We start from the raw sequence: 18,450 nt of genomic DNA, 5'->3' as shown, positions 1-18,450 counted from the left end.
ATCACGATCAGGTTCCACCGGAATCTCTCTTGGTGATTATAGACTCCTACATAAGGCCTTGTCTTCTGACTCAGCCCACAAAGCTGTGCTGTAGTTGTTTGCTTTGTATCCAAAGCAAATGAGGGCTAACACAAGAGGTCAGTGATCCTCCGAGTTACCACATCTGACACTTCTTCGAGTATCTTTTTTTGGGGGAAATCTTTTTTTTTTTTTTTTTAAGATTTTATTTATTTATTTGTCAGAGAGAGAGAGAGAGAGCACAAGCAGGCAGAGTGGCAGGCAGAGGCAGAAGCAGGCTCTCTGCTGAGCAAGGAGCCTGATGTGGGACTCAATCCCAGGACTCTGGGATCATGACCAGAGCAGAAGGCAGTGGCTTAACCAGCTGAGCCACCCAGGCGCCCCTGAATATCTTTTTGATTCATATTATCTCTTCATGCTCCTTCCTCCACTTTCCCCAGATATACCCGTACAGCGCACAGGCTCCTTTGACTCCTCTGTGTGTGTCCACACCGGTCCTTTAAATGCCTTTTGTTCCTTCTTCTCATTTATGTGCGTGGTCCTTCAAGACACACTAAGTGTGCGATGGTTAGCCATGGTCTCACTGCACAGTTGGTTGCATTCAAAGTGTTTCATCTCATTTGCAAAAATGTGTGGATAGTGTGAGTCCATTTTATTTTAATTATATATATATATATATATATATATATATATACACACACACACACACACACACACCCTACCATGGAAGGAACATTTGGCAGAATATAAGCTAAATTATTGGACAATAGTCTTTTCTGGATGGTAGAATTATAGGGGACTTTATATTTCTAATGACGTATTTCCAAAGCATTTAACATATATGTTTTTATGCCATCAGCATGTGTCTATGTAAGTAAAAAAAAAAAGTATTTAAAAATTTACTTTAAAAAAAGGAACTTTACAGTTCCAATTGATAGCAGATGCTAACTCATGAATAAGCAGTCCCATTATCTGAACTTCTGGGTGTGAGAGGTTAAAGCATTTGAGGGACCCAGGCACCAGGACCACGAGCAGTATTGTGTATGTCTGACTGAGGCAGGGCTAGAGTTGTATAGAAACTGGAAAATAGCGCTTTAGCCTGAAAAAAATGCCTTCTTACCCTCTTCTTCCTTGCTGATACCTAAGCAGGATGGCACATTTAGAGGTCCACTAGCTAACTAAGAGAATGGACTTCTGGGGGGAAGTATTTCTACCCCCGCCCCCGCCCCACTCCTCTACCTCATGTTCGGGAATTATTTTGGATTGGTTTGGGGTAGTATCTGAATTTGTATCTCTCAGGCTGTTTGTTTTGTTTTGTTTTTCCAGGAATATAAAGTTTTTTTACTTTGATATATGCTTAAATGTTTATTTTTTAAGTGATGTAACTTTTTAAAAAATGTATTAAAGTTAATTTCTGTGGGAAAAAATGTTTTTTATACTTCTGACTGTTTTTTGTTCCTTCTCTTTTGAAATCTCTAGCCAACAAGAACATTAGTCATGACAAGCATGCCATCTGAGTAAGTACTCCTTGTTTTGATAACTTTCTACTCAATGTAAAAATTTTAGATTTTTCTTTCATATACTGTGATGCTGCGCATTTAAGGCAGCCCATAGCTTTGTGCCGTTTTGCTGTTACTCTGTACAGTTGGTGTTGGAGTTAGAAGAACCCTGGAAGTAAAAAAAGGTGGTTAGAAGCCTTTGAGCAGGTTAGCGCTGAAGACTTCGTGAGTTGTTTACGCAGCATTAGGAGGGATTCTGGTGTTTTTCTCTTCCTCGTGTTTGCTTCATATGTCCTGTCTCTGTGTGTCCACCACTTCTGCCCCATGAAAGTCCAGTAAATGGAGCACCACTGGCCGATTCCCTCAAAGTTCTTAAAGGAACACTTTGCTAGGACACTCTTTACAACGCTATTAAAGTCATTATCCGCACATTTTGGGAAAGAGTTAATAGCTTGCTGGCACGCTCTTATCATCTTCCTTAAACATTTAACACAATATATAGCACATCCAACAAAAATACAGCACCATATTCTTTGTAACAGATTTTTGAATTCCTGTCTAAAGGGGAAAACCATGTTTTGTTTTGTTTTTTTATATCAATCATACGTTTTAAGGTTTTAAGGCATTCGTCAAAACATTGGGACACTTCAGTGAAAAATAGCCAGTAAAAAAGTGCATGCTTGTAATACTTGATGTTGTAGGATCCTTTTCCTACCCATGGCATATGAAAGCAAAAGGACCAATAGTTCAAACACCATACATTAGCTATTGTAAAAGGGGCACACTCATGATTTTTGCTGATCTCTTATGAAATATACTGAACATTCTAAATCATCTAATATGGAAGCCAAAATTGAGTGTGGTCGGTGTGATATTTTTTAAAATCTATATTTTTGCCCCCAATATAAAGCACATTAGTAAATAGTTATTTTCTCCATCAATGTTTTGAAGATCAAACTATTCATTTAGGCCATATTCTCTTTTTATCCGCTTCCCACCCCCCCCTCCCTTATACTTTTTGTCTGGACTTAACAAAAGACCTAGATGTTCTGATGCCACATTGATTAGCTGTGTCTCGAAGAGACACTTGTGGTTGATTAACACATCTAACAAATAGCAGGCAGCTGCCAGACATAGAATAGGAAAATCATCGATATGTGGAAATGAAAGGTTCTGGTGAGCATATGGTTAGAGCTTTTCACTGCCTTATGCTTTTGTTTTCTTTGTATTTCCCCTGAATTTAATATTTTCCATCACCCCAATAAGCACTGATTCTCTGGTTGAAGTGGTGATAGGACTGGGGACTTCCCCCATCTGTCTTTTTTTTTTTTTTTACCATAGGGATCTCTTAGAATTTAGAATATAATTCAGTACCACCCTTTCATTTCACTTGTAAGGAAATAGGTCTTGAGATTGACTTGCCCAAGATGGTAGAGATAAAACTGGGAAGGACTGTGAAGCCCGTGGGGCATTGTTAGAGGTGGTCATTGCAGGGCAAGAACAACCTCTTTTTCTTCATAATAATTTTTAGGGAGAAGAAAAATGTATCTCTTAACTCACCATGTAGGTTACAGTGACTTAGAAAGCCCTTCATGTCATTTATATTTCACTGGGGATTTCCAAAATTGCTGGGAGGGAGAGGGAAGTGTAACGTGTCCAAACCCAGGGCTTTAGTAAGGTCATTGTAAAAGGAGGAGAGGAAAAATGGTGAACAATTTGGTGAGGAGGTTAGATGGGAAGGATACATATTTCTTAAACGGTACTTAAGGCACTAATGGAATGGCAGACCAGAAGACAAACAATGACGGGTTTTGCAAAAATAAGGAGCCTCTGCTAAATTAGCCCCTAGGCTTGAGCTGATAATGTAATGAAAAGGGCCTTTTCCCACCTCTTACTAGAAAAAACTGTATGTGTGAATTCAAATAAATGTTATACTTCACATAAAATAAGCAAGTAATAAGCTTGGTCCTGACTGCACAGGCTGGTTCAGATCTCTCTGAGAAGTAACAGTGGTGGGAAGAGCCGAGACCATCCCTGATGCTGGCTGTGTTCCCACCCGTGGTGGTGAAGCCACTTAGGCCTGGGGCAGCTTTGTCAGGTTTCTTTTTTTTAAGATTGTATTTATTTTTAAAAAAATTGTATTTATTTATTTGACAGAGAGAGAGAGATCACAAGTAGGCAGAGCAGCAGGCAGAGAGAAAGGGGAAAGCTGAGCAGAGAGCCCGATGCGGGGCTCCATTCCAGGACCCTGAGATCATGACCTGAGCCGAAAGCAGAGGCTTAACCCACGGAGCCACCCAGGTGGCCCAGCTTTGTCAGTTGTTAAAATAGACAGTTGGAGCTGAGAACTGAAGTTTTTTTTCTTTCCCCATACTTTAAGGCATTGATTATAAATAAATTAAAATGTGAGCTCTGTAGCTGAGATCAACGTTGAATTTTAGCTTTCTATTTAAAAAAAAAAATGTTATTCAGTATAACCACCTTGATGTTCATATGTAGGAAACATAGTAATCTGTTGATTTTTTCCCCTCCTATTTGTCAGAAAGCAGAACATTGTCATCCAGGTTGTGAATAAGTTGAAGGGCTTTTCATTTGCCCGGGAAGTGTGTGACACGACCACTCATGTGCTCACCGGGAATCCTCTGCGTACTCTGAATGTGCTGCTGGGAATCGCACGTGGCTGCTGGATTCTCTCTTATGAATGGGTAAGCCGTTGTGTAAGCAGTTGTTGCAAGTACATATATAAAAACAGAAGCTAGATGTGGTCATGTGAGGCAGTGACACTAGATCACTTGATTTGCACTCGTGTGACTTTGCACACTCCTGTGAGCGGTGAATCCTGTTGCTGTTCTCTCCTTGAACTCTTCCCCTTTGGCCCAGCACCTCCAGCCACTGCTGATCCCTTGGGAATGGGAGTGTGGTGAGGACCGAAAGCAGAAGAGTGGCCTTCTGGATACAGAGCTCAGCCACTGGCAGAAATAAGATTAGAACAGGCTTGGAATGAAAACACAAAATGCGTGTTCTCACAGTCAAATGAACTTTCTTCTGTGTTTGACCAAGAAATAATGTGACCTATGTTAGCGATGGTTTAAAAAGCCAAAAGAATTCAGTGATTGTTTTTACAGATGGATTTACTTAGGATGAAACATGTTCATTTAATCCCATTTGGATATGTTTTATCTTACGCATATCTATCTGTAACATTGCTTGCCCTTATTTCTGCGCATTAAAGGTAGTTTTTAAAAAAAAAAAAATCATTGTTTTCACTATTCATAGAAATTAAGATTGTTTGTTACTCTTTCTATTTTTACTTTGATCCTCAACCTATGGTCCCTCCAAAGCATTGCTGTCTGATGAAAGTACTGTCATTTCTTACTTGTGTTACTATACTGAATATTCCACATATCCACCCTCCCCTTCTTCCTCCTCCCCCTAAGAATGTATTATATTAATACTGTGTTAATTTAAGCCAGTAGGATTATAATATGCAAACAAACTACAGATGTATTTTTAAGAATGGTTGTGATCTTTTCCCTGTGTCATGACTTAACCCCGCAGCTCTCTGGTATGAGATGTTTGTGACATTAGTGCTTAAAGTCATGAAGTGGAAAAGTTTTAAATTCCCCCCCAAAAGTACTATTTGCATTGGTAGCAACTGGGGACTACCTTACCTAATTGTATATTTGTACTGATTCCCATTTATTTGTAAGAAATATGATCTCTAACTCCATGAATGAATACCCTGTATTCCTTCTCTCCAATTCACAATCTTTCTGGGTCTTTATCAGTCAGCTCTTCCTTCCCTCATGTCTCAGAGGGAAAAATGTTCTTTATCATTTAGGAGGATATACATCTGTGCTTGATTCTGTACCCAATCTATTCTTCTGGGACGTTGAGCAGAGAGGTCAGACATGAGAATCAGTATTTACTGTTGCCATGTGTAAAGACCAACTCCCTGGATGCATCCTGGTTTCTGCTCAGTGTACTGCCAATATTCTCCCACTAATCATACATAGAAACAGAGCCAGATGCAAATTTAGCATATGGTAACTATATGTGGGATTAACCACTACACATGAGAAAGGCAGGAAGTGGAACATATTTGGTGAACTTCCAGTGCTGAGGCAGAACCTGGGCCACTTGTCACATGAGTGAATAAATGAAGTACAACTACAATAAGGTGAGAAAATGAAATTAAAGACATTTAGGTTAGAGAGGAAGAAATGGTAGTATGGCTCTTCACAGACTCCATGATCATCCATGTAGACAATCACAAGAAATCTACAAAAAAGCTCTTAGAACAAATTGCCAAGATACAAGGATATAATAAAACAGGGTTGACACTGAAATACTCAAGTGTAAATCTGACATAAAAATATGTGCAGAATTTGTATGCTGAAAACTATAAAACATTGGTTAAAAAAATTAAAGAGTAAATGGAGAAGCATACTATGTTCATGGATTGGAAGACTCAATATAGTTAAAATGTCAGTCCTCCCTAAAACAATCTATAGATTCAATACATTCCCAATTAAAACCTCAGCAGAGTTCTTTGAAGATATAGATAAGCTGATTCTAAACTGTATACATATACTTGTATATGTATATAACTATGTACATATATACATATATATATATATAGAGAGAGAGAGAGAGAGAGGAACTAGCATAGTTAAAACAATTTTGAAAGAGAGGTACAAAGAGGACTAATGTGATCTGATTTTTAAGACATCCTTTAAAGTCTCTGTAATCAAGGCAATTGAGTGTCTGGGAAAAGACAGACATAATGAAACAGAATATAGAGTCCAGAAATAGACCCACAAATATGGCCCACTGGTTTTTGACCAGGAACCAAAGTCAATTCAGTGGAGGAAGGTGAGTCTTTTCAGTAAAAGGTGCTAGATATGGGGCGCCTGGGTGGCTCAGTGGGTTAAATAAAGCCTCTGCCTTCGGCTCAGGTCATGATTCCAGGGTCCTGGGATTGAGCCCCGCATTGGGCTCTCTGCTCAGCAGGGAGCCTGCTTCCTCCTCTCTCTCTGCTTGCCTCTCTGCCTACTTGTGATCTCCCTCTGTCAAATAAATAAATAAAATCTCAAAAAAAAAAACAAAACAAAAAACGGTGCTAGACATCTGCAGACCAAAACTGGATCTGTGCCTCACACTGTATACAAAGATTACCCCCAAATGGATCAGACTACAATGTAGACTATAAAACTCTAAAATGTACATAGGATATGACCCAGGTTTAGGTGGAGAGTTCTTTTTTTTTTTTTTTTTTTTTTAATTTATTTATTTGAGAGAAAGGGAGAGAGAGAGAATGTGATTAGGGGATGTACAGAAGGAGAGGGAGAATCAGACTCCCCACTGAGCATAGAGCCTGACGCAGGGCTTGATCCCAGGATGCTGAGCCCATGATCTGAGCCAGAGTCAGATGCTGAGCTGACTGAGCCCCCCCAAGCGCCCCCAGAGTTCTTAGATACGACATGTGAAGCATGATATGTAAAATGAGAAGTGATAAATGACACTTTGTCAAGTGTAAAAACTTACACTCCATGAAACACATTCTAAGCATTTGCATAGCTCATCTGACAAAAGACTTAAATCCAAAATATATAAAGAACTCTCAAAACTCAAAAATAAGAAACAACCCCCCCAAAAAATATAAAAAAAATAAGAAACAATCCAAACAAAAAATAGCCCAAAGCATTTTTTTGAACACCCTGTCAAAGATACCCAGATGAAAAATGCTCAACATCATTAGAGAAATATGATTTACAACCACGATGAGATACTGCCACATACTTAACAGGGTGGCTGGATCATAAAGCACAGCGATAATCCTCTAGAAAAGAGGGAGAACATCGTACACAGCTGGTGAGGATGGGAGGTGGTTCCAAGTCATGGCTGGGAAGTTTTATGTGATGTGAAATGTATCCTCACTGCGTCACTGAGCAACCCAACTCCTAGGTGTTTGCCCTAGAGACGTGAAAGCTCACGTTCATACAAAAACCTGTACATGAATATCATGAGTATTTGTAGCAGCTTTGCTTATAATCAGCAAAACCTGACAACAGCACACATGTCCCTTGGTGGGTAAAGGGAAAAATAAACTTCTGTACTGTGGAATACTGCTCAGTAATAAAAGGCAGTTGTGATAGGGACGCCCCCGTGGCTCAGTCAGTTAAGTGTCTGACTCTTGGTTTCGGCTCAGGTCACAATCTCAGGGTTGAAAGATCAAGCCCCACTTCGGGCTCTGCACTCAGCATGGAGCCTGATTATGCTTCTTTTCCTCTTTTTCTCCCTCCCCGTCTTATCCCACTTTCACTCTCTCTCGCTCTCCCTTTCCCTCTCAAATACTTACATACATACATACACACATACATAAAATCTTATTTAAAAAAAAAAAGACAACCATGATTCTTGCCACAGCTTGGATGACTCTCTTGCGCTGTGGACTCCCTGCTGGTGGACCAGCTGACCGCAGGATAGGATGGTCCTCTTCTCTCTTTGCAGGGCTGCCCAAGCTCCACTTCCACCAGCTGCACCCCCATCTCCCATAGAACCTCGGCCTCTAGGTGTTGGGCTGCTGGAGTTCCCAGACGGCTCTTAGGTCCAGTCTTCGAGGCACTGACTGCTCCAGCGAGGGCGGGATCCCAAGGGCAGGACCAGTATGTTTGAGGAATAATAAGAAGGCTCGGTGGGGACTCACCAAGAGAAAAAGTAGGAGATGAGACCAGAGAGCCAGCGGGTGAAGGGAAGCTTGGCCGTGGTAGTATTTGGATAATGTTCCTGTGTCATGATGAGCTATCAGAAAGTTTCTGTTCAGGGAGCAAGATGCCCTGAGCTGTGTTTTTCGAAGGATGGTGGCTCCCTCTGGCTGGGTACCCAGTGATGGTAGCACCAGTAGCCCACATGTCACCCATGGATCCTTGCCAGAAACTCGGCCAACTCAGCCAGAAGCAATTCTCTTAAATAAGCACAAGGTGATACCACCTTGAATAATTTCTTCTTCTAACGAGTCCATGGTACTGTATGAATTTCATGTGGCTGCTGTAACACATTGCCATAAATTTATTGGCTTAAAAGTAGCACATATTTAAAAAAAAAAAAAAAAAAAAAAGCACACATTTATTCTCTAATGGTTTTTGGAGGTCAGGAGTCCAAAATAGGTTTCTCTGGGCTCAAGCCCAGGTGTTGTCAGGGCCACATTCCTTCCAGAATCTCTAGGGGGAGTCTGTTTCCTGCCTTTTCCAGCTTTAAAGGCCACCTGCTTTCCTTGGCTTATGGCCCCTGGCAGGAAGTGACTTCTGCTTCTCTTATCACACCTGCTCTGATTTCTGGCCTCTGTCTTTCACTTATAAGGATGCTTGTGTTCTCATGGGGCCAAGCTGGATAAGCCAGCACAGCTCCCCATCTCAAGGTCCTCAACTTCATTGCATCTGCAGTGCTCCTTTCACCATGGAAGGTAACAGTCACAATTCTGGGGTTCAGCTGTGGATGGCTTCTAGGGGATACATCATTCTGGAGTCCCATAAGTATGAGGATACTAACTCCATAAGCACCATATTATCCACTTCACTGTACCCCAGGTTGATGACTTTTAATCGGTAGGAGAAGCTTCAAGATAGCTTAGAAGGATGCTAGAGTAGATGCCTGTATGAAGAGGCAGAGCTTGGAGTGATGAATCTATGAACAAGGAACGCAGAGGGTTTCCAGCAGCCAAGGGAATCTTGGACCAGATCCTCCCCTAGAGTGTCTAGAAGGAACCAGCTCTGCCAATATATCTATTTAAGACTTTTTGTCTTCAGAACTGGCTTTATGGATTATAAACAAGAAGAAAGACAGTTGAGAAATAGAGAACATTAAGAAAATAAAAATAAAGAAGAAATGCCTACAAAAAGTATAAAACAGATTGCCTTAGGTCTCTAACTATTTTGAAGGTGTTCCTGTTCCTTCATGCTCACTGGGTGATGCTGTGGGTATCTATGCTGGCCTACAGGAGGAGGACTGGCTCTGTGGACCTCTAGGACAAGAGAAGAGAGGGGACTGAGACTGTAGGAATGCTGAACCCTGAGAGGCTTCCTCCAGGTTTTTACACTTAGCGAGCTTGTACACGAAAGCAATCAGTTCATATTTTTAAATAACACATTGAATATACCAGTATCGTGATTTTAAATAGTGGTAAAGCAGCTGCTTGAATATTTAATATTTTTTTTTCCCAAACTAAACCATTGATTAAGCCAGTTTCTTTTATAAGATAAGACTTTGGACAGGTTCATAAATTTAACTTGGCTTCTACTCGGAAGACCAAAATCAAATAGTTACTCAGAGAGAATAGGAATGAAAAGGATATTACTGTCTAAATAACTACCCTGAAAATACACATCTGTACACATACGTAAATACATGCATGCTCCGTTTGGAGGGCCCTGTGTATTTCTATCATATTATCTTCATCATTTACAATGTCCACATTGGCAGTACGTTTACATTATGGTTATCTTGACGTAGAAGACCCATAATAGTAGAACACGAGATCCAGGCTTCTGCTGTTTTAACAGTTACTAGGATGATAACATGAAGCAACAGGAAAAATAACTGAGTACAGGAGAGTTCAATGCCAGGCTCCACGGCTGGCCCCAGATCTGGAGGGTTCACAGGCTGGAAGGTAGCCTCCATCCCCACATAAAACGGGAGTAGACTCCATTCAGCTGCCTAAATGCTGAGAGCGGAACGCCTCCTCACGGAGCCACGGCTCCCTGTTGGTGACTCGGAGCCAAGGACCCTGCCTCCTTCGCAGGGATTGTGTGAAAGCTAAGTATTAAACGTGCACAGTGCTCACATCAGTGACTGGCAGGAATTAAGAATTTAATAAATGTTAGCTTTACAGCAGGGATGACAATGTATCAACTTCCCCAAAGAGCTGTGAGAATCACTCACTGTCTACTGTCACCAGTTTTGTCCACAGACTGCATTAACCCTACAATTTAAAAAAGATACTTTTTCTCTGGACAAGTGGGAACTTTGAGAACTTTGTGATGGGTCGTCCGTTCTGTCCTTGCTAGTTCTGAGGAATGAGCAGGAGGGCTCGTGAGTGCGGCGGGCATGTCGAAGAGAGTCAGTGGGGTCTGACTGGGGGACCCCCAGCGAGGACAGGAGGGAAACAGGTGGGGTCTGGGTGGACACTGGGAAGTATGCCCACATTTGTTCTTTGAGGGACCTAAGAAGAGTACTCTGGGGTATCTGGAGGTAATTCGGTATATTGGAGACCCCACTTCTGTAAAAGCCACTATAGTACTGATTTTCATATATTTTACCCTTCTCCAAAACCATCAGAGCAGTGTTGCTGTAGATGATCACTCAGATTTTGAGAGCGATAGTTTTGGCTTTAGTATCTTCCTCTGAAGGCCGCTTCAGACGTTGCTTTACCAGTGATGCCTAAACATCTCATGACTTGTGAGAAGTACCAGTTCCTGGGAAACTGAAAAGGACCAGATCTGTTGCTGTATAAAGTGCCTGCTTGTCTATTTGTGGTCTACTTGTGATGTCTGTCAAGTGTTTCCTCTCACTGGTGTTGCGTGTTTATTGATTTTAATAGATTATTGCTGACTTGCACTCTTAAGGGAAAAAAAAAAAGTTTAGAGATGAACTGAATTTCTTTCCCTGTTTATCTCACTTAAGTAAAAGATCATTGCTTCTTGCATGGCCTCCCTCCTTTAATTGCCTAAAAAATGCAATTGCTCAAACATGATAAACTTTTTTTTTTTTTTTTAAATAATCTCTATGTCCAACGTGGGGCTTGAACTCATGCATGATAAACTCTTTTGAGACAGAATAGCTGCCATTGTCATTTATAAAGCCAAGTGACATAATGGCTAAGCTCAATACACAGTTTAATGCTCATCGGCTGCTTGTGTGTGCCTTTAGATAGGAACTCCGCAGCGTGCAGTTTCTTCTAGGGCCAAGTTGTGAAGCGTCCATATGCTACACTTCACATTGTCTTTGTGTAAAGGAATGACTCTCTCTCTCTCTCTGGTCCCCCTCCTTTTTCCTTGTCCCCAATGCAATTTGGGGGATTCTTAAAATATTCCTTTTGGCTAGCTGTGGGAGCTTGCCTCCAAGAAAAACATTACTGAGAATGTTTTTATTTCAGGGTTTGTGTGGTATTCTCTGGAAATTGCTTGTAAAGGAGGCTTCTAGCAGCTCTTCAAAATTAGATGGTTGTATGTGGCCCAGTTAGTCATATCAAAAAAATATAATGATTTTATAACAAATTCAGTTTGAATTTTTATTTAAAAAAAATTTTTTTTTTTTTTTTGAAAACTGTGTTGGCAATTTGTGCATGTTTATAGTGGTTCCTACTTTTATTGTTAACCCTGCTGTTTTCAGCAGGGAGAATAACTTGTGTTTTTCCTGCTTCATGACTAAATTGTCTGGCAGATACAGAGAAATAGAAAACCGTGTTGGGTGTTGCTCTGTTTCCTATTCGTGGGAGACAGGAAGTAACACAACAGAAAAATAAAGAAATTGATTTGACCGAAGGATCCCTGAGGACCAAAGCTTTTCTTTCTTTCTTTTTTTTTTTTTTTTTTTTTTTTTAAATTGTGTTTACGCTTAGTGCTGTTTGAATTCTTTAGAGACCTTATCTTCTAACTTTCACCTATTTGGTGTTCGTCTGTTCTTCCCTGACTTATCTACAATTCTGCTTTACTTTTCTACTGCTTTGTGTTCAGTGAGAGCTAATGGAATGCCCTGTGACCGAGGCCGCTTCTTTCTGGCTCCTGTTACATAGAGCTCCTTCTCCGCTTCAAAGATACCGTATAGCAGTGAGGAGTGAGTCAGCCTATATTCAGGTCAAAACATGTTAATTCTGAACAGCTTAGGAACAAGGCTTGATACAGAATTGGAAAGCTAAACAGTTGTAAATGCAAATACGGAGTTTGGACAGTTCCACAGCCAAATTTCAAGACACTTTGACTATTAACAAAAGAACAAAAAACACTTTATAATCAAGTGTGTCATAAATCAAAGAATTATTTCATAATGAATTAATTTTCTTGAAATGATGGGATGCAATTTTGGCTTTCTCACACTGGATTCAGGAAGTGGTGATTCTGATTTAACTGGTATGAGCATAGAATCAAATGTCGGAGCTAGAATGAAGCCTGTAGTTCATGCAGCCTGGACCTCTCATTTGCTACTGAAGAAGGCAAAGTTGCTGTCCTAGAACTATGGGCAGTGGCAGAACTGGACCGGTAGTCTAAGATTGTCACCAGTATTGTAGTCGATCATGCTGTCTTCTCAAGACTAAAGAGAATCATCTTGAAAACCATTCTCTCTTTTTAACCTTAACTTCTGAGCACATTCTAAGAATAATGTTTAAGCAAAGTATGCTTGGTGTACCACATTTATCACTAGGGTTTTTGAGCTGTTTGCTTACGTTGCATCTGTTGGCTGTAGCCATGTGCTAGACACTTATAATACCAAGCTGTCTAAGGTCTCCTTTTGGTTTCTTTGAATCCACGTCGGCTTGATTCCAAAATCCTTCTTACTGTGCCACAGATAATTAATTATACCTTGATAAAGCACTTCCACTTTAAAAAATGTTTTCACGGGGTGCCTGGGTGGCTCAGTGGGTTAAAGCCTCTGCCTTGGGCTCAGGTCATGATTTCAGGGTCTTGGGATCAAGCTGCACATTGGGCTCTCTGCTCAACAGGGAGTCTGTTTCCTCCTTTCTCTCTGCCTGCCTTTCTGCCTACTTGTGATTTCTCTCTCTGTCAAATAAATCAATAAAATCTTAAGAAAAATTAAAAAAAAAGTTTTCGTACCCACTGTCCTATTGAGTCCTTACAGAGCATTTTTGTAATAGTGTTTAGTGCACAAATTTTGCAGTTGTGTTTAGTGATGGAGATACTAGGAAAAATAACCTGCCTGATTTGAATGCGGACCTTTGAAACAGTCTTGATAAAGGCATTATCCTAAGGCAGTGACTGTAAGTAGTCATCTCAAAGTACACCTAATTTTTAAACTTCCATTATTAAAATTAATGGATCCTGTTTATGGAGAAGCATATGGCCTGTAGCGCATCGCTGCCTTCCCCGAGGTAGTTATTGGAAAATGCACACACTCTTCCTCCGCAGAGTCTCAGGCATGCTGCGGTAGGACCTCTCTTGCGCCCCAGGACATAGGTGGTCCCACTCGGATGCTCCGTCCTCTCTGCCATCCCTTTGCTTCCTCCTGGCAGTTCCTCAGATGAACTCCAATGTGGATTTGCCACGTGGTTTTTCCACATTGGAGACACTGCTTTCCTGGTTCCATGGAGACTCAGGATAGATGGGGGAAGTCATTGCCCCTGGAAAATCGAGGGCTTTAGTGTTGCCCTTCCTGAGAACATTTGAGGAGATTTGTGAATAGGACTGTGATTGTCACTGTCCTATTATATATTATATGTTATATAATATATATAATTTATAAATATATTTATATATATAATATATAATTATAAATATAATTATGTATTATCCTATATTAGGATGACTAGTAGTGGAGTTTAAAGGAGGGCTGCTTTTGAGTGTGAGAAGTCACTCTGGACAAAACATTGACTAGAATGTGAATGAGATTCCATCATCATTTTGGGCATTCATATCTATACATCAATAATTTGTTCTTCAGTTTTGTAAAGGGGTGAGACAGAATCTAATTAATACGCATGACCAAAAAAAAAGGCAAGTGCGTGGGGTCTTGAAGCTGAGACTTTGCAAGGGAGAGAAAGCCCCGAGGCACTTGAGTGAGGAGGAGAGCAGGGTTAGGTATTTGGAGAGGCTGTCCGCGACCAGGGCGCGTGGAGGTCACGGTCAGGAGTTGGGGAAGCCACTGGAGTATTTGAACTAGAGTGTGACAGGCTTTGATCTCTCTGGCTTCTATGGAAAGAATGGATTGCAGGACGGTAAGAGTAAGAGCGACCAGAAGAAGTCAGTTAAGACCATCAAGGTCAGAAATTATAATGAGCTTGACTAGCGTAGTGGCAGATAGGTTGAGAGAAGAGATCAGACTGGTACATTTTTTAGGAAGATCTAACAGGATTTGGTAACATGTGGCACGTATCAACAGAGAAGTCAAGATGGCTCTTCCCTAAATTTGTTCCTTGAGCACCTGCAGGTAGATGGTGGTGGCATTTACTGAGGCAGTTCTTAATTTTTTTAAACCTTGGATGATCTCCTTCTTGCCTTATGACTGATGACTCTAGGACCTCCACTTAGTCAATGTGGAGTTGTGTCGCAAATGCAAACTCGTTTTTAGAAAAAATTCCAGCTGTCCCTATAGGTATGTCTTTGACATGTCACTTCTGCAACTTTCTGTGGAGTTCCTCAGTTGTCACTTGTGCTCAGTCTGACACCCAGTGAAACCATTTTCATTTGCAGTAACAACACAGAATATCTTAACTTTAGGTTTTCATCAGAAAAGAGTAACCATGATTTGATTCTCTGGGACTTTGTGAACATCCGTCATTTACATATAATCCTAGGTATCTGTCATTAATGCCAGAAACATTGTTAGCTGTCCCTTCGTTCAGGTTTCTAAGCTCTGTACTCCAGTAAAAATAGGTCTCTAAAGAACAGCACGCGTGAACTCTGTGTCTGCCTGAGTATCTCTGTGAATTAGGCTTTAGTGATAATACTAGGTTTTGAGGAGAGCTGATACAAGAAGTAACAGGATTTTCTTTTCTTTTATTTATTTATTTTTAAAGATTTTTATTTGTTAGAGAGAGAGGAAGAGCAGAGCATGTACAAAGAGGGAGAGCAGCAGGCAGAGGGAGAGGGAGAAGCAGACCCCGGCTGAGCAGGGAGCCTGATGCAGGGCTCCATCCCAGGACCCTGGGATCATGGCCTGAGCTGAAGGTAGTTGCTCAATTCACTGAGCCACCCAGGCGCCCCTGGACAACAGGATTTTAGACAACTGTCATACCTTCTTCAAAACTATAGTTGGCAACACTGTAGATTTTTGTACCTGATACTTTTTATGTATGATCCACACAATACATTTCTTCTAAAATGTGTTGCCCTGGAAAATTCTCTACAGGAAATCTTTTAGGCTTTCTTTACCAGAGAATGAGAAATATGTAACCAAAGTGGTTTTGTCAACTGAAGTAACAGCTTGACTTCGGCGTGTGTTGGATCTATTTCTTAGTTCTTTTGAGTTGGTTTTTCTTCTGACCACTGGAGAGTGTCCTTCAGGACATGGAGAAGCACCTCTCCACTGAATTTTATTTTATATAATTCTTCTAATATTTTATTCTTAAGTGATATCTACATCCAGCTTGGGGTGCAGAGCTTTGAGAGTCACACGTTCTACAGACTGAGCCAGCCAGGCGTCCCCCTCCCCACACCCCCCATAGAATTCTGTATGATTTTGGTTTTCTTAGATAATAACAAAGCAAGAAAGAATAGTATACAAATACTTAATGTTATTCACAGGTTTTAATTGCAGTGCAACTGACATACGACATAACAATTCAAGATCTGTATACGTCACAAAGCAATCCCACAGGAAGTCTACCGAACATCTGTCACCACACTGTCACAACAATTTTTTTCTTGTGATGAGAACTTTTTTTTTTTTTAAAGATTTTATTTATTTATTTGACAGACAGAGATCACAAGTAGGCAGAGAGGCAGGCAGAGAGAGAAGGGGAGGTAGGCTCCCTGCTGAGTGGAGAGCCCGATGTGGGGCTCGATCCCAGGACTCTGGGATCACGACCCGAGCCGAAGGCAAAGGCTTTAACCCACTGAGCCACCCAGGTGCCCCCATGTGATGAGAACTTTTAAGATCTTCTCTTTTAGCAATTAATTTTTGCATGAGTTATTTATTTTGTAGCTGCAAGTCTGTGCCACTTAACCTTCAATATTTCTGATCTGACATGTACACTTTATTGTAGTAGAACATTCGCTTCAATTGTTATATTGTCAATGGTAATTTTAGTGGTAAAACTTACTTCAAGGTAGCCCCTCACCTCCTTGGCACAGGGGACTAGGGCAAAATAAAGAAAGTTTCAAACAGAAAAGCAGAAACTCTTTAACAGACCCTGGTTATTTAGCAATTACAAGCTCTTTGAGGGTCGAGACCATGCCTGTCATTTCTTGCCTAGCCCAGGACCCAGGATGGAGCTGGAACACAGCGCTTCCTTGTGGAAGGAGTAAGTGTGTAGGAACATGACTAAACATACTTATTTCTTCAAGAAACCTCAGAATTTGATTTGCCTCTGATGAACTACAAATGTCTTGTTAAAAACATTGTGCATCATTATATATTATGAAGGTATCCATGTAGTTCATGGTTTTCTTGTTAAAACTTATTGAAAATAAGGTGACCTGACACTCATATAAGAAAAAAAAATCTTTTAAACTCAAATTCACAGAAAGAATAAGAAACAGTGATTGCTCTGAGTAGTCATAATAGTTGGCTTATTGATGGTAATAATAATTCCTACTGTGTTTTCATACGGCAAAATGATATTCTGATGTTTGTTTTAGTTACATTGGAATGTGTTATATTTATTTCTTTGTTTTCATTTTGATAAGAAAAGTACGAGTGTGTGTTATTTATAAAGATGTTTGGACTTCACATATAAGTATGCTGGTGACATGCTAGGTCACCCTGGTCTTCGCTTAGTGATATGTAAAAAGTAGTTAATAGTAGGCCATTACACTCTAAAATCCAAGAATAATCCATTTTCATTTTTTCTGGCTGAAATGATTAGGTAGCCTGCAAGCAGCACAAATCTCACATAAATGCCCATATGCCTTATAGCTGGACGTTTCAGTAAGAAACTTTGAGCCCGTATCACTGTGCGGCATCCTTTCCTTCTTACGGTCTGGTATTTAGTCTCTGTCAGTTACTATCTCTTCAAAAGGAAAAAGAGTTCTTAACTACTTATTTTTAGTACTTTATTGCTTATTTGATCTGTCTTGGTTAAATAGGGTGTATTAAGGTTTTGGTGTCCTGCCACTTTTTTTGAGACAGCCAGAGCAGTGCTGTTTAAACACTTAATCACATGTGAATCCCCCGGAGAGCTTATTAAGTGCAGATTGTGGCTCAGTAGGTCTTGGTCCTAAACTTCTTCACTGGCTACAAGTTCCCAGGCAATGTGCAGGTTGCTGGCCTGAAGACCATGCACTGAGTTGGAAGGTTCTAGAGATCAGCCAGCCATATGTGGAGGGGGAGATGGGACGGCTTCCAGAAGACGGGAGTCACACAGAACATTTAAGGAGTGGGGCCATCCTGGCAGAAGACTGACCTAGGCTCTCTCAGCTTGTTAGTATAAGACCCCTTTGTGTCCTTTGTGGATACGGAGACTTGAACAGTTTCAGTAAGTTGCTTATGGTCTCGGTGCTTGAAAATGAGCAAGTTTTGAATTTGAATTCAGCCTTTCCTCGATTCACAGCGCATATTCTTTCTGGGATCTACTTCTAGAGATAGCCTAGAGAATGTTTTTTTTATGTCTGGTACCTTAAATGTGGATATCATTATTCTGTGGCTGCACACCACTTTATGTGTTTTTTGAAGATTAATGGATAAGAGTGGATTTTAATGTTAACCTTGACAGTCACTGGCTGTGTGACCGGTAAAACAGTTAAACTTTCTAAGCCTCAGTTTCCTTATCTGTAAAATGATTAAAAGGTCATCTAATTAAAGTGTAAGTATCAGTTACTATTTTTTTTTAAAGATTTTATTTATTTATTTGACAGACAGAGATCACAAGTAGGCAGAGAGCAGGCAGAGAGAGAGGAGGAAGCAGGCTCCCCGCTGAGCAGAGAGCCTGATGCTGGGCTCAATCCTAGAGCTGAGCTGAAGGCAGAGGCTTTAACCCACTGAACCACCCAGGCGCCCCAGTATCAATTACTATTATTCAACAAACATTTTTGACACTCATGCT

The 18,450-nt window shown here is 40.6% G+C and overlaps 1 protein-coding gene across 2 annotated transcripts in view; it reads left to right on the top strand.

Moving 5' to 3' along the window:
• MCPH1 (microcephalin 1) overlaps positions 1-18,450 on the top strand; it is a 240,908-nt gene that overhangs the window by 85,402 nt on the left and 137,056 nt on the right. For both annotated transcript variants that reach the window (XM_059155872.1, XM_059155873.1), the window contains 2 exons: positions 1,498-1,535; positions 4,060-4,222. In XM_059155872.1, coding sequence (XP_059011855.1) covers positions 1,498-1,535; positions 4,060-4,222 — 201 coding nt within the window. The remainder of the gene's footprint in view (positions 1-1,497; positions 1,536-4,059; positions 4,223-18,450) is intronic.

This window comes from Mustela lutreola, chromosome 18 (assembly GCF_030435805.1).
Source record: "Mustela lutreola isolate mMusLut2 chromosome 18, mMusLut2.pri, whole genome shotgun sequence".
NCBI lineage: Eukaryota > Metazoa > Chordata > Mammalia > Carnivora > Mustelidae > Mustela > Mustela lutreola.
Note: the sequence above shows the minus strand (reverse complement) of the source record. Positions and strands in the feature narration are given on the sequence as shown.